At 39.1% G+C, this 26,410-nt stretch overlaps 1 protein-coding gene across 7 annotated transcripts in view; it reads right to left on the reverse strand.

Moving 5' to 3' along the window:
* SCG3 (secretogranin III) overlaps nucleotides 1–26,410 on the reverse strand; it is a 79,745-nt gene that overhangs the window by 8,626 nt on the left and 44,709 nt on the right. For all 7 annotated transcript variants that reach the window (XM_081508270.1, XM_081508273.1, XM_081508274.1 and 4 more), the window contains 6 exons: nucleotides 24,685–24,827; nucleotides 23,451–23,600; nucleotides 20,726–20,903; nucleotides 18,098–18,214; nucleotides 10,163–10,246; nucleotides 8,328–8,465 (listed from right to left, as the gene is read on the reverse strand). In XM_081508270.1, coding sequence (XP_081364396.1) covers nucleotides 8,328–8,465; nucleotides 10,163–10,246; nucleotides 18,098–18,214; nucleotides 20,726–20,903; nucleotides 23,451–23,600; nucleotides 24,685–24,827 — 810 coding nt within the window. The remainder of the gene's footprint in view (nucleotides 1–8,327; nucleotides 8,466–10,162; nucleotides 10,247–18,097; nucleotides 18,215–20,725; nucleotides 20,904–23,450; nucleotides 23,601–24,684; nucleotides 24,828–26,410) is intronic.

A 26,410-nucleotide genomic window follows, 5' to 3' on the forward strand; every position in this document is an offset into this window, starting at 1 on the left:
TCCACGTGTTGCAGCTAAAGACCCCACATGCCACAATGAGGATGGAAGGTCCCACGTGCTGCAACTAAGACCAGGTGCAGGCCAAATAAAGAAATATACATTTTTAAAGAAGACTACTATTCCGTGGAATCTTCCTCCCTTAGAAATAGTGCTTGTTTGTTAATGTAACCCCATGCCTAGAATAAAGCTTGACACATAATAGACACTCAATAAATATTTGTTCAATGAGTAAATGGATGAAGCATTCTTATATAGAAGCTAATCATAATCAGAAGATTGTTTGGTGAGCATGGAATCCAAACCAGGGAAACTACAATTTTAAAGAAGAAGAAACTGTATAGGTCTTCCTCCCTCCCTGCCTTCTTTCCTTCCTTCCTCAAAATATGAATTGCTTATTTACAAGACTTGAAATTTAATGGTTCTGAATTTAAATGGTAGTTACATCAGAAACAATTTAAAACACCTATGAATGTGCTAAACAAACTATATTCACATGGCGTTTAATCTTCACAGAGCTCTATGAAATCAGTGTTATTGGTTCCATTTCACCCATGAGGAAACTCAGGCTCAGAGAGGGTAAGTGATGTGCCCAAGCAGACAGCTGAGTAAAGGTCAGAACCTGAACCTGAACCAGAATGAATCTGGGGCCTCTAATGAATGGAACTGGGTAAAATTCACCCATTAGACTAGAGATTTAGTGCCTGTTGTTGTCATTACTAAACTGGCCAACCAACAGGCAGTGTTTCTCCATCTTGGCTGCACACTGGATTCACTTGGGAGAGCTTTTAAAAATCATAATGCCCGGGTCAACTCCTCATACCAATTATATCAGAATATCTGGAGGAGGGACTAAGTATCAGGATTTTTTTTTTTTTTTAACAATTCTGAGCTGATTTGAATGCGGGGCAAAGTTTGGGAACTTAAAATCAGGTGTCTCTCTGCCCTCAGAGAAGCAGCTGGTTCCTATTTACATTTCCTCTTCTCAGGAGCTGTAAAGCAAATCTTTTATTTACACAGTGTGCACTGAAAGCCCATGAGAGTCCACTTTGGAAAGCTGGCCTATTTTCAAATTAATTTCAGCTTCCTTTGGAAAAAAATAGCTCATGGCTGAGGTAATATGGCACAAGCCTTAAAACATATGCTGAAGCAGATGGGAAGAGGGCCAGAGTCAAGATGTAGCCCTGCTTTTCTGACTGTTCTGGTTCTCAGCCCTGCAAGAGAAATATCCTTGCATATACATGAATTTGTTCCGATTCTGATATGCTCCTGTGATCTGCCAACATCCCCCTCCAAAAAAAAAAAAAACAAACCAGCAAACAAAAACCCCAATTCTGTAGAAATCAGTATGTTTAACCTACTGAATATTGGATATACTAAAGATATTAGATGTTAAAAAGTGCTTGGGAAAATTGTTTGATATATTGCTTAAAATTCTGTGCAGTAAAGATTGTACAAGTACAGGTTTGAACAAAGCAACTGATAGTGGTATCATGGATGCCAAGGTGGGCCCCAGAGCCATTCAGTTAAAAAATTTCAGTGGGGATTCCCTGGTGGTCAATCCTGGGGATTCCTGGGTTCAATCCCTAGTTGGGGAACTAAGATTCTGCAAGTTGAAGCACAAACAAAAACAAAACAAATGAGTTTGTGCAAAGTGATGCCACTTGACATGCCTGCAAGATGCAGCATGGGATGCTGGGAAGGATGAGCAGTGGTGGGAGTCAAGGGACAGAAATTCAAAGCCCAGCTATATCACTGTTTGCCTATGAGCTCTTGGGTGAGTCAGTTCATCTTCTGAACCTTGGTTTGCTGCTGCGGCTAAGTCGCTTCAGTCATATCCAACTCTTTGCGACCTTAAGGACTGTAGCCCGCCAGGCTCCTCTGTCCATGGGATTCTCCAGGCACAAATACTGAAGTGGGTTGCCATGCCCTCTTCCAGGAGATCTTCCTGACCCAGGGACCAAACCCACATCTCTTATATCTCCTGTATTGACAGGTGGGTTCTTTACCACTAGCACAACCTGGGAAGCCAGAACCTTGGTTTACTTATTTGTAAATTAAAGAGTGAATTCTGAAAAGAATACTTGTGGTTTCTACACATGGGGAGAAATTCTCTTTTGCTCTCCTGCACAATCTTGTGTTAGTGGTAGGTCTCGGGCCTGCCTGAGCTCTGGCACATTTGCTGACTCACTGGGAGAAGACGGCTTCACTATTTTTGGACCTTTCTAACAGAATGCCTTGGGGCTTGCATAAAGGCATGAATTTTCTCCTCTTATGTTGCTTTAAAAATAAAAGCATTCCCATGAGTTAGTCGACTTTATTATCAATTAATTAAATACGCTGCTTTCTCTTTTTTGGCTTCTGTAAAGAAGATAGGGGAGTGATAGGCTATTTAGGGGGAAGTTATCTTAGAGATCATCTTTTTCAACTTAATTCCATTATCTAGCCATAAAATTGACAAATGATAGCACTGGAATGAGTTTATGGGTATGGTAATGCTTATTTCACCCCTTGGATGATCTAAAAAAAAGATTTTCAGTGACTCATAGAGCAAAAGTGAAAGAGTAAACATCAAACTGGCAAAAAGAACCACACTTAGATCATGGAATAAACTTTCAAAGTTCTTCAGTCTCCAGAGAGCAATTTAATTGAAACATTAGGCAACTTTATAGATATGGCTGAAATTGGAGTAAATTTGATTTCACTGGCATTTCCCTATATTTAGGAATAATGATCAGATCATTCAAATAACTGCATCAACTAGAAATCAATATCTTAAAATATTATTCTTAGTGTGAGTCCCTGTAGAAATCAAGAGTTTGAACAGGCTACAATATTGATAAAGATGAATATATGATGTTCCATCACTGGCAATTAAATAGGATTTTTTGCATTAAACTTGAAGTGAGATGCATGTGAACTTCTTTATAAGTTGAAGAGTGATATAAATGTATGCTATTTTTGTTGTTTTGGTATTATTCTCTTTCCTCACAGTCCCCAGCATATGCTTGGCATGGTTAATCAATATTTGCTGTGGTTAGATGGAGCCATCACCCCATGTCACAAGACCAAAACCGACTCCCTAAAGATATTCCTGCCAATGTGTCCTGTTTCTAATTATTTCCTTAAGTGGTTTTAGCTGAGCCATTACCTCATTTCTTGTTCTGCTCTGTAAGTCCTCCAGCTTTCTCTCTGAAGGGAGTCTATTGTATACACTTCTGACTCACAGTAAGGGAGATACATATGTGACTTACATTGTACTTGCCTACATGACTTAAGAGCTATTTTTAGGTCATTTCAGGGCTATCTTGTGTCCTCAAAGGCAGGCATTGGTCCTTAAATTCCTTCTGCAGCTTTCTGAGCATAGTGCCAAGCCTGCTATTGGAATAAATGTTTATTACAGAATAAATGTCTCAGGAAATCCAGCCAACCCTGACTTCACCCACATGAATTCTTTATTTTTCTGCCTAGAGACAACAGGTGTTTTCTCACTGAGTTTTATATCAGAGACGTAGCCTTTGAGAAAAGTACAAATAAGGCAACTATGAATACAAAGATGTATGTCATAATATGTCCTTTCAGGCATTAATTGCATTTTTCCCAAGAAATGTTGGCCCTTGGCTTAAGCTCAGTTTCGTGTTCTCTAAACTGTACTAGAATCAGTTTTTCTTATTCCAGAGTAAAGAGGATAGCATGAATAAATTCTCTAAATAATGAGCTGGGGATAGGTGGGGGATTAATTTTAGCCAGAATCCCTACTCTTTTCTTAATGTTTCAGGAGAGCCCACTACAAGGGTTCAGCACTACATGGATGGAGTTTTAACCTTCTCTCTCCCCATTATTACCTATGGAAATCCTAATGAGAAATTGAACCTCATCATTAATCTCCACTTACATCCTAAATAGGAAGTAGTGAGCTACCAAGAATCAACTCCAGCATATTCCTTTTTAACATAATGCTTTCTTAAAACAAGCAAAGAGACCTGGGAGAACCCATTCCTAGGGATATTTGCACAGCAATATAAAGTGTTGTCCTAAGCAATGAGCATGATTCCTAGATGATGGCACATGGTATTCTAGGGAAGGTCAGTCATCACACGTGGGTTGCTCCCAGAGGAGGTGATTCAGGCACACTGAGCTGGAGTCCTCTGTGCTGCCCAATTCCTAGCTCTCTAGCTCAGGCCACAGGACCATTCTTCTCCGGGTTAGCTATCTTTCAAAAGTTAACCACTCATCCTCCACCACACATCCATTAGGATGGCTACCATAAAAACAAAACAAACAAACAAACCTAGAAAATAAAAGTGTTGGTGAGGATGTGGTGAAATTGAAACCTTTGTACACTGTTGGTGGGAACGTAAAAGGGTGAAACCACTATGGAAAACAGTGGTTTCTCAAAAAATTAAAAATAGAATTATGTGTATGCTCAATTATGTCTGACTCTTTGCAACCCCATGGATGTGCAACTTACCACGCTCCTCTCTTCATGGAATTCTCCAGGCAAGAATACTGGAGTGGGTATCCATTGCCTTCTCCAGGAGATCTTCCTAACCGAGGGATAGAGCTGGGATCTCCTGCATTGCAGGCAGATTCTTTACCGTCTGAGCCACCAGGGAACCATATGACTTAATAATTTCACTTCTAGGGATATTCCCCCTGCCCAAATTAAAGATTTTTGAGTCAAGATATTTGTATACCCATCAGTGCATTATTTACAATGGCCAAAAGGTGGAAGCAACACAAGTGTCCATAGACAAACAGATGGATAAAGTGTAGTATATACATTCAATGAAATATTACTCAGCCTGATAAAATAAGGAAATTCTGACACGTGTTACAACATAGATGAAGTTTGAGAACATTATGTTAAGTGAAATAAGCTGGTAGCAAAAGAACAAATACAGTATGATTCCACTTATCTAAAGTACCGACAGTAGACAAACTCATTGAAACAGAACATAGAGTGGTGGTTGCCAGGGGCTGGAGAGGCAGAGGGAATGGGGAGCTACTATTCAGTGAGTATAGAATTTCAGTTTTGCGAGACGAAAAGAGTTCTGGAAATGGATGATGTGATCATAGTACAGTAATATGAATGAACTTAATGCCACTGAACTGTACACTTAAAAATGCTAGGATGGCTGGGCTACTGGATGCCAGCCTATGACTGTTTTTGAAATAAAGCAAGAGGAAGAAGAATACAAGATCCTTACACCTTCGTTCTTTAGCTCCTACCCCTGATTTCAAGCCGCATCTATATGATCCTCCAGGCCCCTTATGGAGCAGGAGCACAATTCTTGAGGCACAAGCCTACTGTGTTTTCCTTCCCCCTGGGTGACAATTAAAGCCATCTTTCTATTTCCTCAAAAAAAATTGCTATGATGGCAAATTAAAAAACTATTTTAAAAAGTTTACCACTCATCCAAAGTGGGCCTAGGGTTGAGTGGAAGTATCAAGGCAGCATGACTGCTCACCAAATGTGACACGTATATTACCAATTCCCCCTTTCCATGCCCGTGACAAACATTATTAATGAATCATTGCAACACTCTTTCCTCTTGAGTCCAGATGCAGCCTCATAACCTTTCCCAACATAGGCTATTACCAAACAATTAGAGTTGACATGTCAACTATGGCAATGTAGAATAAACTTGTGATGGTCTATGAAATCCAGCCTAGAGAGAAGAAAGGTACAATAATCTAAAACTTCATGCGATAGGAAAGATCAACATGAACTTCATATACTAAGAAAAAGTTCTTTTTTGGCCCTGTCTCAAAAAGTCCCAGCAACTGAAATACAAGCAGTACCCTTGGCCAACATCATCACTCATTGGAACCTGTATAACTTAGGTTTAATTTTCTCTATTTTATATATAAAGGAACCAGAATTCTTTGAAGGAGAATTGATTTCAAGTCTTGGGGCAGGAAAATTCAGAGTAGGTCTAGAATAGCCTGTGTAGGAATTTGTGATTAACAGATATACACTACTATATTTGTTGTTATTGTTGTTTAGTCAGTAAGTTATGTCTGACTCTTTGTGACCTCATGGACTGTAGCCCTCGAGGCTCCTCTGCCCATGGGATTTCCAGGCAAGAACATTGGAGTGGGTTGCCATTTCCTTCTCCAGGGGATCTTGCTGACCCAGGGATCAAACCCAAGTCTCCTGCATTGGCAGGTAGATTCTTTACCACTGAGCCATCAGGGAAGCTCCCACTACTATTAATATGTATAAATAAACAATACAGGCCTACTGTATATCACAGGGAACTATAGTCATTATCTTATAATAACCTATAATGGAAAAGAATCTGAAAAGAATATACATACATATTTTGCTATACACCTAAAACTAACACAACATTGTAAATTACTATACTTTAATTTTTTTTTTTAAAAAAAGCCTTTTGTTGCCAGAGAGCATAGATGCTTTAAAAACCACTGGGTACAGTGCAAAAGGGGCAAAGGAGGAACTTGGAGGCAGGGTTCCTACTGCCTAAGCTACACCAATGTAAACAGAAAAATCATCATCATCACCATTATTATCAACTGGAACAACTTACACAAATGGAAAAATTTAATATAAAATATTAACAAAGAGGAGACTGGTGGGCTACAGTTCACAGGATCTCAAAGAGTCGGACATGACTAAAGAGACTTGGCATGCACTCATGGACGTTAACAAAGAAAGTAGTATAATCTTTTAATCTCTTAATATAAGAGAGATAGTTTATACTTTTATTGCTGTTAATTAAGTTACAAAGTAATAAATAGATAGTTTCTTTTCTACTTAATACACATTTTAAGCATGGGTCTATTAACAAGTATGAATGTGAACCTGTTTATATCTTGTATGAGCAGGAAAGATTGGGAACTTGTATGTGGGTCAGTTTCTTCAAAATTAAGACCTAAGATGGTTGGATGGCATCACTGACTCAATGGACATGAATTTGAGCAAACTCTGGGAGTTAGTGAAGGACAGGAAAGCCTGGAGTGCTGCAGTCCATGGGGTGGCAAAGAGTTGGACAACTTAGTGACTGAACAACAACAAATATGTATGACTGAGTCCCTTCACTGTTCACTTGAAAGGATCACAACATTGCTAATTGGCTATATCCCAATACAAAATAAAGAGTTTAAAAAAAGAGCTATATCATGAACTTGATCAGCTTTTGTGGCCTTACATTACAGCAAGAAATAAGCAGTCTGTCAGTTCATTGCCACTAATGATTATATGTACTAAACAATGAAAAGGGACCCCAATGATGTGTTTCCAGATGATAAAATAGTTGAATGTCATACTGGCTACTTTCTCCCCCAATAGATCAATGATCCATTCCCTCAGCTTTCAGGGAATGAAACCTCTTGATGACCCTACTAATAAGATACAGATAAGATATAAATAAGGTTCCAATTATACCAAAGAGTTCAATATATCATAATGACAAAAAAAAAGTAGGTTTAAGCCATCTGTTCACAACTTCTGGTAAAGACACTGAGTTTCAGAAAAAGAATATCTGAGAAACAGATATAAATTTTCCATGATGTAACCAGCACACTTTGTAATTAAAGGGGCTCAAAACACTGGACTGTGCATCCAGATCCCACATGATGACCTGAAATCTGAGGGTTAATGATTTTGAACTTGCAACTTAACAGAGTATCTTTCTTTGAGGGTATGGTGATGTGTCTCAAAACCTAGGAAGATTATATAGACTTACTGGAGCTGAGTAAAAACTGAACCCCAGGAATGTGCAAGAATAAGGATAAAAACAGGTTTTACAATTACTGAGCTAGTTTAGTGTAGTGCTGTTTTTTTTTTTTTGCTTTTTTAAGTATTTAGATTATTTAAGGAAATTTGATATATTTGATTTATTATTTTTAATCAAGTTTTTGAAAGTTTCAGGTTGCAAGCACTATAAATGATTAAGCAAATCTGCTTTGTCAAGTCCATAAATTTTGGTGACTTTGTTGAATAAGTAGTATATGACTGCTTAGAGGAGTGTCAATTATGTTTAAATAAAAATTGCTTAATTTATAAGTTCAGAAACTAGACATTGAGCAATGCACAAATGGTCATGAATGTTTCTCCCCAAGCACAGAAGCCCACTGGACACTAAAGACCATCAAAAGATGAAACCAATTTGCCATCCCAGAAGACTCAAGGCCATTAAAAAAGATTTCTATTCAAATAAAGTACCACATGCTGAATCTTTTCTATACAGATGGTGCTAATTTCTCAGATTTGCTGGGACTTTGCCTTTCCGATCACCCTTCAAGTGAAAGTTTTTGCTTCCCCAATTTAATTGTCAACATAGGAGCTGTTAATTTCATACCTTTGGGCTCATCTGTCTTTCCTCTTGGGTTGGAGTCATCATCTTTTGTGGAATCCTTCAAGGTTCCGTATTCCTTTTCCATTTTAGCAGCTTCTTCCTTGGTACTGTCTGTTTCTTCATGACTCTTCTCTGATGGCACTGTAATCAGATTGTACACTGTTAAAACCCTATTTCATGTATTAATTCCCAGTGTAGAAATAAATTCTATTGAAAAAGTATAGTTTGAGGTCAGACCATTTTTTGACCTGGAAGGATCTTACTGATTACCTAGTCTGACTCCTCCCTCTCCCCATTTGACAGAAGAGGAAACTGAGGCCCAAAGAGGGGAGAGATGTGCCGAAGGGATGTACTAAGCCACTGAGTTGGCAGAAGAGCTGGGCCAACTCCCCCACTCCCAGTTTTCTGGATTCTGGTTGTGTTTTTTTCATTCTACCACACTGTGTCATTCTCCTTATTTTAATCAACAAAGATATTCAAGTGAGATATGTCAGTTTCCAAAGTATTGAGTCTTGATTTCAAATGAAAATAACTAGTTGCCCCATCTCTCCTCAATGTTATTTTTGAAGAACAGTCTGTTAGAATAACACATAAGGGTTTGGGGCTGTGGTTGGACTTCTCTCCCGCCTCTTTCTTCACACTTCCTTACCCCTGGTCACCCTAAGACAAAGAAGAGAATTGGACCCTTGCTGTCAATAATAATCCTTGCTCATTTCTCACTTAAAATAACTGTATTTCTGGGATTTTCCTGGTGAGCTAATGGTTAAGACCGTGTGCTTCCACTGCAGGGGACACAGATTTGATCTCTTAATTGAGGAATTAGTATCCCCACAATTTGGTCACACAACAAGGCCCAAAAAACCCTATATTTCTTTCTAAAAATGCTATATTGAATTAAAGAATCAAACCATGAAGTAAGTAACCCCTTGAAAACAACTGTAATGCATTGCTGTGGTCAGTAAACTAGGGAACATCAAACAGTCTAATGAGAAGATTTTTTTTCCAATAAAAGGTTTATTACTACAGAAAAATAGGAAAAAAGAAATCGGTTATTGTCTCATTTTGTAAAATATCCACTACTAGTTTTGTGGTGTAGTGTGTGTGTGTGTGTGTGTGTGTGTGTATAATGCATAATTTTTTCCTAGTTGTACAATTTTGTTCCTTGCTTTTGTCATTAGCATCATTATGGAACAATGTTTCCAGGTTGCTAAAAACTGCTTGAAAACATCATTTTAAAGGGGTATGTATTCTATCAAATATATATACATAATCTCTGTGGTAGGGACACAAAATTAAAGTATAAGAGTTTGCAATCTTTTCTCTTTTTTCCCATCTTGCATCTCTGAAAGGCTACCCCATGGCATTTGACATTCTAAGCAGGGTGATGGGTGGAGATGCAGGGGTGAAGAAACCGAGACAAGGGCATAAGTCATACCACACAGGGCACAGACTGTCCCAGAGGAGAGAGAAGGGGACAGCAAGGAAGGGAACAGCAGAGAGGGGACAGTGATCTGGGTGATGGTGATCTGGGCAGAGAAAAAGATACCTAAAGGAGAATTTTAGAAAGGATTGTTTAACCTGTGACACAGTTCTCATCTTACCCACAAACCACCACCTAAAAATCTTCAGTAAAGCCTTCGTTTCTTTTCAGTGCTTCTTGGGATCAGATTCTGTAGTGAAACTGGCCAAGGTTATAGCTACTTAATCCTATGGTTGGATTTCAGATGTTCAAACTTTTTGAAATCTGTAATTCTTTACCAATATTTATTGATGCCTATGATTTACCCCTCAAAAGGGTTATTTTGCTAAAAGCTGGAAAATAAATAGTAAAATCATACCTGGGAAAAGTTTGCTCTTATTGTCAGTAATGTTTTTTTCTAGTTTATTCTTGGTCTGAAGAGCAATTGTTTCATCCAGGTTTTCTGGAAGAGGGCGGAGAAGAAATAAAATGTTATGTCTTGACAGATGATTTCAAAATTTTACTGAAAATGTTTAAATCTCACCCGAAATATCACAATAGCAATTCCACAATATTAACACTGCTAGTTGACTTCTCTGGTGGTACAGTGGATAAGAATCAGCCTGCTAATACAGGGGACACAGTTTCAATCCCTGGTCCGGGAAGATTCCACAAGCGAGGAGCAATTCCACAATATTAACACTGCTAGTTGACTTCTCTGGTGGTACAGTGGATAAGAATCAGCCTGCTAATACAGGGGACACAGTTTCAATCCCTGGTCCGGGAAGATTCCACAAGCGAGGAGCGACTAAGCCCATACACCACAGCTACTGAGCTCTTGTGTCTAGAGCCTGAGCTCTGCAACAACAGAAGCCAGCACAATGAGAAGCCCACACACCACAGCGAAGAGTAGCTCCTTCTCATCACAACTAGAGAAAGCCTGCACAAAGCAAAGAAGACCCAGTGCAGCCCAAACCAAAATGAAACAAAAAAGCAAAACACTGCTAGTAAGATGCTTTGATATGGATTATATTTCTAGAAATCATTGACTCTCAGGATAGAAAGGCATACAATTAGAGGTCCTCAAGTTCAGCATCCTAGTCAGTTAGTTGCAGAAGTCTCTTCCACATTTCTGTGGCCAGTGCTAGAACACATCCAGGGTTGGGGACTATAATGAACACTGGTGGTTTTGGTCTATTCAATGCCTCCTGGTAACTACATCTTGATTTTCCTTTGGAAAGCCCACCCCTCTCCCACTCTCAGCATATTTGGCTCCAGTGATGGCTGAATGGGCTTCCCTGGTGGCTCAGATGGTAAAGAATCTGCCTGCAATGTGGGAGAAAGTGAAAGTCGCTTAGTTGTGTCCGACTCTTTGCGACCCCATGGACTATACAGTCCATGGAATTCTCCAGGCCAGAATACTGGAGTGGGTAGCCTTTCCCTTCTCCAGGGGATCTTCCCAACCCAGGGATCAAACCCAGGTCTCCTGCATTGCATGAGGATTCTTTACCAGCTGAGCCACCAGGGAAACCCAGACCCCAGTTCAATCCTTGGATTGGGAAGATTCCCTGGAGAAGGGGATAGCTACCCACTCCAGTATTCTTGCCTGTAGAATTCCATGGACAGAGGAGCCTGGTGAGCTACAGTCCATGAATAACCCAGGTCTGCCTCCCCCATCCCTCAAGCCAGGCCAATGAGATTCAATGCTAGGAGAAAGATGCTCTCTTTCCATGAGGATTGCTATACCATGAAGATGTGAGCTTGAGGCTGTGCCAGCCATCTTGCTTCATAATGGAGTTGCTTATGTGGACTGAATCAATATTCAGAGAGTCAGTGAGATGGAGAAGGAATGGATTCTCACACTTTGGTGGGCTTCACAAACATGAAGCCAGACTACCCCCATCCTTGGACTTTTTGGTTACATAAGGAAATAAATTCCCTTTTTGCATAAGCCAAACAATTGGATTTCTGTCACTCAGGGCCCTCACTATGAGGCAGCCAGTTCTATTGTTACTCTTAAAATTTTTATTTTCATTAACATAGAGCACTGTGTAAGTTTAAGGTATACAACATGTTGATTAGATACTTATATTCTGCAAAATGATTACTCCCAAGAGTTAGCTAAGACCTCTATCATGTTAAGTGTCTTAAGGGTGAGAATTTCTCTACTCATATTAAGCTGAAATCTGTATTCTTGTCTTTGTCCTAATTCTGCTCTTTAGAGTAACATCTTGTAGGTGTTACCAGATAGGAATCTAGACTGTGACCACTTCAAGGCAATAATGAATTTGAATCCATACCCTTGGTATGCAGTTTATTTAACCAGATATCCATCTCACTAATAGGACAGGGCTATGTGCAAACAAGCATTTCTTTACAATTAGTCTACAAAGATTCCATTATTTGTGTTACTTCTCAAGAAAATTCTTCCTTCTACCCTACCCCATCCCTTTTTGAGATGAAAATCAGTATATTCTATTGTGTGATGCCTTTTGCTTTCTTTTTTGAAATAGCAACCACAGCTGGCAACTTTTGCAGTCACCACATACTGTTGGGACAGAACAGAAGTGTAGACCACTGATCATTGTCACAGGCTGAGATGGAGGAGAGGTTAGTTAATTCTCTCCCTTCTACCCATGCTGCATCTGAGCCCTCAGGGGTCTGAGAGTATACCTCCATGGCAGTGGAGGTCAAACGCCAACATGCTTGTACAGAAAATTCTTTACATACATCTCATTTTCTTATTGTAAAAGTTATACATGAAAATGATAGGAAAATTATAAAGAAAAAAATAACACTTATTTTGCCCAGATCATATTTTGGTATATTTCTTTCCAACTTTCTTTATGTATATCCATTTTTTAAAATTTATTTATTTTTTATTGAAGGATAATTGCTTTACAGAATTTTGTTATTTTCTGTCAGACATCAACATGAATCAGCCATAGGTATACATAAATCTCCTCCCAGTATATCCATTTTTTAACACCAAAATTAAGGTCATGTTCTAAATGGCTTTAAGCATCCAACAGTATATCATGAACATTTCCCTATGTCCTTAGTCTTTCTGAACCATATTTATTGTTTATAAACATACAATTATTAAAAACACAAACATTAAAAATAAAATTTAGTCTAAGTAAGAATAATTTAGATAGTCTCCTCTTGTGGGGTAGCAAGGTTATTTCCAATGTTTTGTTTCTATAAGCCAGTGCTGTCCAATAGAACTTTCTGCAGTGATGGAAATACTCATTTCTGTGCTATTCAATATGGTAGCCACAAGCTATCTGTGGCCTTCACATGTGTCTAGAACAAATGAGAAACTAGATTTTTAATTTTGCTTGATTTTAATTATTGTTAATTTAAAGAGCAATATGTGACTATCACATTGGAGAGCATACCTATAAATAATAGTGGAATAAAAACAAAAAACAAGGTCCGGGGAGGGGGGATACATGTATACATAAAGCTGATTCATTTCACTGTAGAGTAAAAACCAACACAATATTGTAAAGCAACTAAACCCCAATTTAAAAAAAATACTTCATTTGTTTTAATTATACGCTTAAAGGGTAAGAATCAGTGTTCTCAATAATTTGTGAAATTGTAGTTCAGTGTTCACAACTTCCAAGAAAAAATAAAATCTTAAAAATTGAAAAAAAAAATAGTAGAAATACCTCGCTTGCACACAAGACTTTGTGGAAGATCTAATTTATTTTCATAGGATAAATGACTTAAGTGTGGAATTTGAGTCACCAAATATTGACATGGAACAGTGATTGATTTGAAACAATGTTTTTGATCTACTATTAAGTGGGTAAAGTAGGCCACGAAGCATGGTGTGTAACTTGAGCCCATTAAAAAAAAAATAAGATAACAGAAAAAAATGACATAGGTATGTATGTGTGTACACACATACAGAAAAATATTTAGAAGGATATAAATCAGAATGTTACCTGGATGCTAGTATTATGAATGATTTTTCATTGTCTTTTTAACATCTTTTTGCATTGACTATTTTTAAAGGTAAATATGTTCTTTTATAATTAGAAAAAAAAGAGTAAAACTACTTTTCACGTAGAAAGAAAAGGCATTTATACAGAATAACTCTGGATTACTCTGTCCTACGATATTTTCTCTTCTATTTAATTCTCCCTTCCCCATCAGTGATCAGAGTAAGGGGCCCTGAGTTCATCTTGCCCAAAGGACATCTAAGATGAATGATATTTGTTACTTAACTAAACAAAAGCAGGAAAACAAAAGGCTTTTCTTCTTCTTTTCTTCTTTTAACAACCTGAATGCAGAATCAAAGATTGTTTCAGCTTATCTATAGAGTTCCAAAGAATAGCAAGGAGAGATAAGAAAGCCTTCCTCAGCGATCAGTGCAAACAAATAGAGGAAAACAACAGATTGGGAAAGACTAGAGACCTCTTCAAGAAAATTAGAGATACCAAAGGAACATTGCATGCAAAGATAGGCTCGATAAAGGACAGAAATGGTATGGACCTAACAGAAGCAGAAGATATTAAGAAGAGGTGGCAAGAATACACAGAAGAACTGTACAAAAAAGATCTTCACGACCCAGATAATCACGATGGTGTGATCACTCACCTAGAGCCAGACATCCTGGAATGTGAAGTCAAGTGGGCCTTAGAAAGCATCACTACGAACAAAGCTAGTGGAGGTGATGGAATTCCAGTTGAGCTATTTCAAATCCTCAAAGGTGATGCTGTGAAAGTGCTGCACTCGATATGCCAGCAAATTTGGAAAACTCAGCAGTGGCCACAGGACTGGAAAAGGTCAGTTTTTGTTCCAATCCCAAAGAAAGCAATGCCAAAGAATGCTCAAACTACCGCACAATTGCACTCATCTCACATGCTAGTAAAGCAATGCTCAAAATTCTCCAAGCCAGGCTTCAGCAATACGTGAACCGTGAACTTCCAGATGTTCAAGCTGGTTTTAGAAAAGGCAGAGGAACCAGAGATCAAATTGCCAATATCCACTGGATCATCGAAAAAACAAGAGAGTTCCAGAAAAACATCTATTTCTGCTTTATTGACTATGCCAAAGCCTTTGATTGTGTGGATCACAATAAACTGTGGAAAATTCTGAAAGAGATGGGAATACCAGACCATCTGACCTGTCTCTTAAGAAACCTGTATGCAGGTCAGGAAGCAACAGTTAGAACTGGACATAGAACAACAGAGTGGTTCCAAATAGGAAAAGGAGTACGTCAAGGCTGTATATTGTCACCCTGCTTATTTAACTTATATGCAGAGTACATCATGAGAAACGCGGGGCTGGAAGAAGCACAAGCTGGAATCAAGATTGCTGGGAGAAATATCAATAACCTCAGATATGCAGATGACACCAGCCTTATGGCAGAAAGTGAAGAAGAACTAAAGAGCCTCTTGATGAAGGTGAAGGAGGAGAGTGAAAAAGTTGGCTTAAAGCTCAACGTTCAGAAAACCAAGATCATGGCATCTGGTCCCATCACTTCATGGGAAATAGATGGGGAAACAGTGGAAACAGTGGCAGACTTTACTTTTTTGGGCTCCAGAATCACTGCTGATGGTGACTGCAGCCATGAAATTAAAAGACGCTTACTCCTTGGAAGGAAGGTTATGGCCAACCTAGATAGCATGTTTAAAAGCAGAGACATTAATTTGCCAACAAAAGTCCGTCTAGTCAAGGCTATGGTTTTTCCAGTGGTCATGTATGGATGTGAGAGTTGGACGGTGAAGAAAGCTGAGTGCCGCAGAATTGATGCTTTTGAACTGTGGTGTTGGAGAAGACTCTTGAGAGTCCCTTGGACTGCAAGGAGATCCAATCAATCCATCCTAAAAGAGATCAATCCTGGGTGTTCATTGGAAGGTCTGATGTTGAAGCTGAAGCTCCAATACTTTGGGCACCTCATGCGAAGGGTTGACTCATTGGAAAAGACCCTAATGCTGGGTAGGATTGGGGGCGGGAGGAGAAGGGGACGACAGAGGATGAGATGGTTGGATGGCATCACCAACTCGATGAACATGGGTTTGGGTAGACTCCGGGAGTTGGTGATGGACAGAGAGGCCTGGCGTGCTGAAATTCATGGGGTCGCAGAGAGTCGGACACGACTGAGTGACTGAACTGAACTGAACTGATAAAGTTCAAGGGATCAAGGGTTGACAAACATTTTCTATAAAGGGCCAAAGAGTAAATATTTTTGACTTTGTGGGCCACACATTCTCTGTCTCAACTACTCAACTCTGTCACTGTAGCACAAAAGCACCCATTCAGTTCAGTTCATTTCAGTCTCTCAGTCGCCTCAGACTCTTTGCGACCCCATGAATCACAACATGCCAGGCCTCCCTGTCCATCACCAACTCCCAGAGTCTACTCAAACCCATGTCCATCAAGTCAGTGATGCCATCCAGCCATCTCATCCTCTGTCGTCCCCTTCTCCTCCTGCCCCCAATCCTTCCCAGCATCAGGGTCTTTTCCAATGAGTCAACTCTTCGCATGAGGTGGCCGAAGTGTTGGAGTTTCAGCTTCAACATCAGTCCTTCCAATGAATATCCAGGACTGATCTCCTTTAGGATGGACTGGTTGGGTCTCCTTGCAGTCCAAGGGACTCTCAAGAGTCTTCTCCAACATCACAGTTCAAAAGCATCAATTCTTTGGCGCTCAGCTTTCTTCACAGTCCAACTTGCACATCCATACATGACTACTGGAAAAACCATAGCTTTGACTAGACGGACATTTGTTGGCAAAGTAATGTCTCTGCTTTTTAATATGCTGTCTACAACTTTCCTTCCAAGGAGTAAGCATCTTTTAATTTCATGGCTTCAATCACCATCTGCAGTGATTTTGGAGCCCAGAAAAATAAAGTCTGCCACTGTTTCCACTGTTTCCCCATCTATTTCCCATGCAGTGATGGGACCAGATGCCATGATCTTAGTTTTCTGAATGTTGAGCTTTAAGCCAACTTTTTCACTCTCCTTTTTCACTTTCATCAAAAGGCTTTTTAGTTCCTCTTCACTTTTTGCCATAAGGGTGGTGTCATCCGCATATCTGAGGTTATTGATATTTCTCCCAGTAATCTTGATTCCAGCTTGTGCTTCTTCCAGTCCAGCGTTTCTCATGATGTACTCCGCATATAAGTTAAATAAGCAGGGTGACAATATACAGCCTTGACGTACTCCTTTTCCTATTTGGAACCAGTCCGTTGTTACATGTCCAGTTCTAACTGTTGCTTCCTGACCTGCATACAGGTTTCTCAAGAGGCAGGTCAGGTGGTCTGGTATTCTCATCTCTTTCAGAATCTTCCACAGTTTATTGTGATCCACACAGTCAAAGGCTTTGGCATAGTCAATAAAGCAGAAACAGATATTTTTCTGGAACTGTCTTGGTTTTTCGATGATCCAGTGGATGTTGGCAATTTGATCTCTGGTTCCTCTGCCTTTTCTAAAACCAGCTTGAACATCTGGAAGTTCATGGTTCATGTATTGCTGAAGCCCGGCTTGGAGAATTTTGAGCATTACTTTACTAGCGCGTGAGATGAGTGCAAATGTGCAGTAGTTAGAGCATTCTTTGCCATTGCCTTTCCCATCGTCAGCACTAAAACAAAGGAACATGGCTGTTCCAGTAAAACTTTATTTACAGATGCTGAAGTCTGAATTTTATTTAGTTTTCTCATGTCACAAAATACTATTCTTCTTTTGACTTTTTTTCAACCAATAAAAAAATATATAAGCTATTTTTTGTTTGTGTGCTATACAAAAATAGGTCATGGGACAGATTGGGCCCATGAGCAATAGTTTACCAGCCCCTGTTATAGGTTACTGAGTCTTTGATCTCACAGATACAAAACCGAGGTCCAGAAAGATGGATGCTCTCCTGGGCATGACAGACATGGTCTGAGGCAGAGCTGGGAGCAGGAGGCAGAGCTTCTGCTGCCCAGTCCAGTGCTCCTTCCTCCTCACCACACACAGACCCCGCTGGTTAAAATCAAGACGTTTACTCCCAACCGTGTGAACACAATTGAAAAAAATAAAGACAAATTTTATCTCTGAGGAAATTATGAGAAAATGTTAGTAAAACAGAATACAACAAAGGTGAAATGTTTGTAGTTGAACTGGATCTATAAAGAACGGAAAATGTCACGTTAATTTTATTTGTAGACATTGTCAAGCTGGGCAATTCTGGTAACCCAGATGAGTCAGGCTATTTTGGTATAAATGATCAAGTTAGTAAAATAATTATTCCCAAATCTCTCATTCGTTTTGGACAATGAAAACTAGCACTGTGAAAACAAAAGAGATAGGACTCTCACCAAGATAGGAAACACCTTCTTCTGGAGATATGGTGCCATATTTTACCATCATCTTCACAAAGTCAATCAAGGTTTTCATGATAGTAATCAGGGTTTCTTTCTCTTTTGCCTCTTTTTCTATATAAAAGGACAAAATTATTTTTTAAAAAATGGTGGCATATAGTTTCATCTTTTAATGTTAATTTATGAAGTACAGCATCTTATTGAAATAGTTCTCCCTACATTTATAGCTAAGCCATTTATAGCTAAAATATATTTATGAAAGGCCCATGTCTTGACTGGGCATATAGGACAATGTACTGATATACTTAATTTTTTCACAAATGAGTAATTATAACTTTTCCAAAGAGGTTTACCATAATCTAGAATATTTTATTGATAGAGTAGATGATATAGTTTGCAACCAGGAATAATGGAAACTCAAAGGAAAGTTAGAAGATTGGTAACCCAATAACCCTTCTCTACTCATATGTTTTTGAGGGCAAGAATGACCTCTTTTCATTAATGAAGCTTAATATTTGAAATAGGAACACACATGTATGTTTAGTTTTTAAATGCAAGGTTGATTTTTTAACAGGAGTATATATTGCTTTCTAACCTTGATTTCATTTCAAAGAATATACGTAAATCATGAAAATATTCCAATGGTACAGAAGTAAACAGTGAACACAGTATTCTCTTCTTCCCGCTCCCCCCAACACATACTTCCTATGGGCAAAACCAATATAGGTTAACTTCCTATAGATTAACCACTGTTAACAGTTTCTTGGAAACTTCATATTTGACATACTGTTCTGTATCTTGATAGAACAAGATGACCAGTGATTCCATAGTAGTTCAGTGGCTGCATTAATTCTTAACTCAGGAAAAAATCTTTCCATTTTTGAAGAAAAGAAAACCTATGTTGCTAGAGGACAGCTTCCCTACTCTTTTTGCTGCCATGAAGGATTTTCTCTACATACTTCTTCTAGCCTTTCCCCCCGACTTTTCAGCCTCCACACAGAGGGGGCTGGGAGCCAACAGCCATTAGTCTACATTTCTTGACTGATGGGCATTTGGAATCTTCTTTCCACTGCTCTGCAACAGTGGAAGGCAGGGCCCTGGAAAACAGGCCTGGTTTATAAACTGCAACTATTCCAGGACTAGAGCTGTTCGGAGACGCAGACTGAGGGTTAGGGAATAGGCAAGCCCACTGCTGGTTCTCACGCAAAGCTACATTCTACAGCTTAGTCTGTATCAGTATCGAAGATACTTTCATTTTCTGTTTTATTATTTCTCAATTGGTTCAGACTTGGAGTGAAAAAGATGGGTAGTATCAAAGCCCTCAGTGTAAGTATTTAAATTAAAAGTTTATAAAAATAAGGCAAGAAGGAATGGGGTCAAGGAAACTGAAAAGATTAAAGCACATAAAATTAAAAATATTCCATATGATGGAATCTGAAAAATACCATTTAAAAGTCACAAACTTGGGAGAGAGGAAGGTGGGAGAAGAGATGGGGGAGAGAAGTCCTGGGAAGTGCAGGTAAACGATAACTTCAGCCGTCACATTATTCGCTCAAGGTCATATCCATAAAAACATTTAGTATCATGCTGATGCACTTCACTGACAAGAAGTGACTCACCAAGATGACAGAGGTTCTGAGCTGGGTATCTGCCAACCAGTAGGGCAAGATGGCTCAGAATGGACCCTCAAGATGCATAAGCCCTGCAGACACCAGCAGGGAGGCTGGGTGCCATCTGGTCAATGTCTGAGACTGAAGGACAAAAGGATGTTCTCCAGAAATGAAAGCTCACTCTAAGGTCACTTCTTGGGAAAATACATTACAATTACAGAAATCTTTATTGCAAATGTTCAGTCTGGGGATGAATCTTTAGACAGGAGGAAGAAAAGCCATAAGTCAGTACAGGGCATCTATCTAGACAATAATAACAACAGAAAATTGGCACATTATTATCCTCCTTGCAGATTAATCAAAAATAAATATGAACTGAAATCTTCAGTCAACTCATTTTGGTGCACTTAGAAAAGAGAACACTACATTAAGGATTTCATTTTTTAGAAAAGCAAATCATTTCCCAAGTGTGTTTTGAGCTCCTGACCTTCATTAGTCCAATGCTTAGTTCACTTCAATTCATTTGAAGACAAGTTGAAAATATCTAAAAAACAAAATTCTATATCATTTAAAAATAATCAATTATGTTCCATACACTGTTCTACTGAAGGAGGAAAATAAAACCTTAAAGAGATTTGCAATAAAAGCTTTGGCTGAACTGGGTCAGGCCGGGAATGCTCTCTGATTCATCACTACCTGGGTACAAGGTTCACTCCAATACCAGGAACACAACATGTACTCAATACCTGTTTATTGAACAAATAAATGAACCCTCTGTTAACATGAAGATTAAATTATCCAGAAATCCCACCTTTCCTGATTATCCTTTCCTAAATATTTCCATGACTAGTACACTTCTTTTGAAAAAAATCAATGAGAATCATTTTCCCAGAGACCATAATATATGTCATTGACGGTTGAATTTAGAAACTGAAAACAGGAAGTAAAAAAAACCCACCCACACATTTCCTGGAATTACTGTTTCTGTTTCATATGATCAGAAAACAATGTTTACCTGAATCAATACTTTTCAGTAGTGCATAGAAGTTTGGGAAATACTGGAGTTCCTCAAAGTTGTCTTCACTGTAGGTTTTAGTTCTCCTTTCCAAGCCATTTGTCAAGGTTAAGGTGTTAGATACCGTTTCATCATTTTCTCCATTAGCAAAAGCATCTTGAATTGCTGCTATTGGAGTCTCCAGTGCAGTGGGGGTGGGGTGGGGGAATGAGTACAAAATAAACATTTTGTTAGAACTAATGGACACTCTTCTGTGATGCTCTTGAATTTAAAGTGCACAAACACCACTTCCTTCACAAGATCAAGCTCTTTTTTTCCAGGCATGTGGGCATCAAGTCACATGGGAAGAGCATTGAGATTTAGAGACAGGTGCTTTACCCGAAGACCCTGAATCCTGCTCCAGGGAGAATAGGCAGGTTCCTGTTCTGGCCAGGTTTCCCTTCACCAATACTCATGAGTGTTTTTTCATAAAATTGCCTTTCACTAAGGAAAGGAACTTTGAGTTTTAGAATCTACCAAGAAGGATGGTGCCAAGATACAAGAAAGCCTGTCACAATGTCTGATATTAGCAGAGCGTCATACCTTAGGGATTTCTGGGTGACATTTTAAAGCCTGTCTGGGAGGGTACACAGGATTCTTCTTCCCAGACCTGAGGTGTAGACAGTATTCCCTGTTTTAATGATCCATTCTCTACTTAGTGAACTAGACAGAAATGTAAGAGCTTTGCTTGCCTCTTCCTCTTCATTTCCCTACATTTGATCCATCAGTAGCCTTATTGGCCACACTTTCTAAGTTTATCCTAAATTTGTACATTTCTTTCTTCACTGGCCCACCCTAGTCCAAGCTACATTCACTTCTTCCTTTCTAACTGGTACACAACTACCTTCCAATATATTCCCATTCCTACATTTTCCACGTTGTAGCCAAGGTTATCTTTTTAAAAAAATATGTAGTAGCTACACTGTCTGGTTTCAGTTATTTGGGTACTCCACACATCCTCTACATATTGCTTTTCATGTTCACAAGTTAACTCCAATTATTGTTAACTCCTAACTTCAGTTCCTGTTAACTCCTATTCAGTTCAGTTAACGTCTAACTTCAGTTTCTGGCTCAAGTCACCTCCTCCTGGAAGCCTCCTCAACCTAAGTCCAAGACAGATTCCTTTTTTATGAGGTTTTACAGAACCATGTTTCTTTTCTCAGAGCATTTAACACAGTTGCAATTAAAATACATGACTATTTGAAGACCATCTACCTCTTCCTTTAGACTTTAAGTTTCATGAAAACAGGGATTATACCTTTCTGAATGAGCATTGTATCCCCAGTGCTTGGTACATAGGTGGTATCTCAATAAATATTTATTGGAAGAATAATTTTGTTTTCATTAATGCATATGGACAATTTAGAGATGAGAAGTAAGGAGTACATACTGGAGTGAAGGAAGAAAATTGCTATGTCAGTTTTACTTCAGACTGGTAAGCTTGAGTGAAAGCCATGAATTATGTGATAAGTCTAGAAAATTTTTTTTATGGTGGGTGGATCTTCCAAAGCTGTTTTAAAAGATGACAGATGGTGGAGACTGGAAGTAGGGAGAACAAAGGAGAGCTTTTAACCTACCTAGTAAAAACAGAACAATTCATACCAATTTCTGTTCTCTAGCCTCCCCTAAAACAGGACCATAAGTCAATAAACCACTTTTCCCTTGTATTTGTGATAGGGTGTTGGAGAGGATGAGGAGTCATGGGGTGTGGGTGCTCTGGTGGAGAAAATGAAAGGAGAGGTGAGGAGTTTGATATTCTCTTACACCCCCTATGGCTGGCTCCAAATAGAAGTTTAAAAGAATTCAAGGAGGAGTGAATGATTTTAGTAGCTTGGCTAAGGCCAAAGAAAAGATGAAGAGGTAAGGAGTCCCGGGAGATGAAAGATGACTGAATGACAAGTCTAAGTAAAGGATGACAGAGACCCTTGAGTTAATGGAAAGAGGAAGCAGCAGGCGGAAGAGCACAGGGTGGATGGAGAGGCAGCATGAGGCAACTAGCTCTGAGGAATATAAAAGTTGGTGAGGACTGCTATATTGAAAATGGATAACCAACAAGCACCTACTGTATAGCACAGATAACTCTGCTCAATGTCTTGTTGGGAGCAGAGCTTGGGGGAAAATAGATACATGTATATGTATGGCTGAGTCCCTTTGCTGCCCACTTGAAACTATCACAATGCTGTTAATCAGCTATACCCTAATACAAAATAAAAATTAAAAAAAAAGCTGGTGTGGAAAAAGATCAAATCAATCCCGTTTTTTGGGGGGGGTGGTTTGAGGGCAAATGATGACATCCACTGTGAACAGAAGTTGGATACCAAGAGTTGTGAAACATTTGAATCCAGTGCACTGGGATTATATGAATTGTATGTGAGATAACCATTTCACATATTATGTGTTATTTTACTCTGGGGTATAAGACATAATCTTTACTATGTAATATAACATGAATTTTTACATTATTTTCAAAGTGGAGTTCATTTATATCTTTTAACTCATTGGTGTTTCATTAAAATATATTTTAAATGGACTAAAAATGTCACATACCCTAAATCTTATTTGGCACCAGCTAAAGTATTAATCATACAAGGATTGTATTCGTTATATACAAATGCAAGTACACACATCCATGCACATGCATATACACATATACATAATTGATGCATATGTATTTGCATATACTTACCACTTTCTCTGGTATTTTTCCAGTCTGACTCTCAGTCTTGCTTGTTGGTTTACTGAGTTCCTCTTCATAATTACTGGCTTCCTTAGAGATCAATTTTTGTAAAACCTCTGCAACTTCATCTTCCAATGTGTGTGCCTGGCTTTCTGTAATCTGTTACAAAAAGTCAAAATATATATAACTGTTAGTTCTATTTTTGTGGTTTAAAAATATCTAAACTCTTTAGGTGAACACATATTTTTAGAAGACAAGAGAATGTTCTGGTCCATCTTCTGAACATCCCTTGTTTATGCCCCTAGTACACACTGGCTGTCACAGTGACTGCCCAGCACTCCTGGGAAGAGGTATCTTTATTGTTGGAACCCACAGAAAACAAACTTCAAGTTGTTTCTCAACCCTCAGGTGCAGGTCATGGTAGGTAACTGTTGAAACCTGCAAATTTAGCGCCCTCCTAAAGCCTGCCAGGCGGAGAAGGCAATGGCACCCCACTCCAGTACTCTTGCCTGGAAGATCCCATGGACGGAGGAGCCTGGTAGGCTACGGTCCATCAGGTCGCTAAGAGTCGGACATGACTGAGTGACTTCACTTTCACTTTTCCCTTTCATGCACTGGAGAAGGAAATGGCAACCCACTCCAGTATCCTTGCCTGGAGAATCCCAGGGACGGCGGAGCCTGGTGGGCTGCCGTCTATGGGGTCGCACAGAGTCGGACAGGACTGAAGCGACTTAGCTGCAGCAGCAGCAGCAGCAAAGCCTGCCAGGACTGTGTTAACGTGCCTGGGAACCAAGATGGGGCAGGGGCAGGGTCAGATTGGATTGTGTAGGACTTCCCAATCGTTGCATGGCTTTGCACATCTTATTTCTTTCTCACCTCACACATTTTTAAAGCATTTCTGCTGGTTAGATCCTAACCATCCTTCTAAACTCACTTCAAACACCTCCTCCTCTGAATCTTTTCCTTATTGCTTAACTGGATATAATCCATCCTCTGGCATACTAAATCATGCTGATGGTTCTTACACAACTTGCAGTATGAGAATGTGTGTACTTGTCTAGTGCCTCTGATAAACCATAAATTCCTAGAGGAAAAGAATGGAGTCTTACTTTTCCTTGAATCTCATGGTAACTGGTATAAAGTAGACACATAATAAACATTTGGCTCTTTGAATCAAATGGTTTGGCTTCTTAGAATGTTCCAAACTGTACGAATTTGGTTTGTTCTCATGCATATGACTTACTAGGCCAAGATTCAGCAGTTTGGAAACAATCCTGTCAAATACTCCTCTGTCGTTTTCCTCATAAATCCTGGTAGCAATTTTCTGGACAATGTCTTCAGCAGTTAAAGGAGTGCCATCAAGTTGATGAAGGCCATCTGGATCATCTAGACAGAGCAATCACAATTTTACATTGTGGTGATCACAGGCCTGTTTCTTGGATTACATTAGATTTATAATCTGAATCTTGTACACTCAGGTATGTTTGGAATATATTTAAGGTGAGGCTTTGTCCATGTAAGCTCTTGGTTTGAAATAAAATTTGACTTCAAGTTAAGAATCTAGGATGGTAATGGAAATTCTGAAAGCTTCTTATGTGATTATAAGAGGAAGATCTGAAGACAACACAAAAGTTCTCTCCATTTTTAGTGCTAATAGTACAAAAAGTAAAATACCAATAGATAGTATGCCTTATTGTTCAAAGCACTCTTGTATATATTACATAATTTGATATTCCATTTCCACACAAGGAGTAGACTGGTATTATCTGCACATGTACTCCCTTTGCAGGCAAATTCCTGGGCTGAGGGAGGGGGAACCTGCCTCACACCCAGAATCAAAGAGTATGTACTGAAGATTTTGTGACTTACTTGGAATAACTGTTCACTTGTGAACAGGTATCAGGGTGCCTTTATGTAAGGCAGCTTAATGTGACAACTCTCTCTCCAGAGAATAAGGAACTTATTTTATGTCCCTGAAATTTAAACTTTTAAAATGTGATAACAGATTTGCACAATACATATGTAAATCTATGGAAACCTCTGCAGAGAAGCTTGCAGACATGTATGCTTGGCTTTCCTGGGAGTACGTTTGGCAGTACCACTCCAGATTAAAGCAAGGGCCCATCCTAAGGAAAAGGAAGGATACAGTAGGGTTTGTGGTAAGGAAGAATGGCACCATGTCCCACAGAGCACTCCCAGGAAGCAATTGTCTTTTCCAATCTATATTACATCATTGACTCAATGGGCATGAGTTTGAGCAAACTCTGGGAGACAGTAAAGGACAGGGAAGCCTGGCATGCTGCAGTCCATGGGAGAGCAAAGAGTTGGACACGACTGAGCAATTGAACAACAACAATCTATACACCCTAGAACAGGATAGTCATATGTGCAAGTCTACAAGGCGCTTAACTCCTCTTGTCACCTCTACGCAGCTTGGAAAGATCAGAAATTTAGTTCCAATGATCTCTCTTGTTATTTATATATTCTTGGACCACTATAAAGGAAGTTATCAAGAGCATGTATTTCATGGGATTCTGAGGATCAAATGAGATGAGATGTAAAAGCACCTTTTAAATTGCCAAGTATCATATGAAAGTTAATGTAGTTGTATTACTATGGACAGTGGATTTGCACCTGAAATAAAGGAACTGCAGTTATCTTTTAGAGAAAATAGACATTGAATCCCTAGCCAAATTTTTTCCAAATAATTCTGAACATATTCACTCAAAGAAAGAAGAACCTAGTACATATTTCTATTCTGGTTCTATCTTTTTCTTCTGTAGCTCATGAGGATTCATAGATTTTTCCAGACTCTGCAAAGATGGAAGGGAATGCAGCCTCAGGCAGAATATCATCTTTGTGTTGTTTGGAAGGAAGCTTAGGAAAGCAAGCAGGGTGATTACCCATGAAGGGCTGGGAGTGCTCTGACAGTGTATTATTGCCGAATCGCAGGCCAACCAGTGAGCTGC

Source organism: Giraffa tippelskirchi, chromosome 7 (assembly GCF_054371585.1).
Source record: "Giraffa tippelskirchi isolate mGirTip1 chromosome 7, T2T-mGirTip1v1.2.pri, whole genome shotgun sequence".
In the NCBI taxonomy this organism is placed as follows: Eukaryota; Metazoa; Chordata; class Mammalia; order Artiodactyla; family Giraffidae; genus Giraffa; species Giraffa tippelskirchi.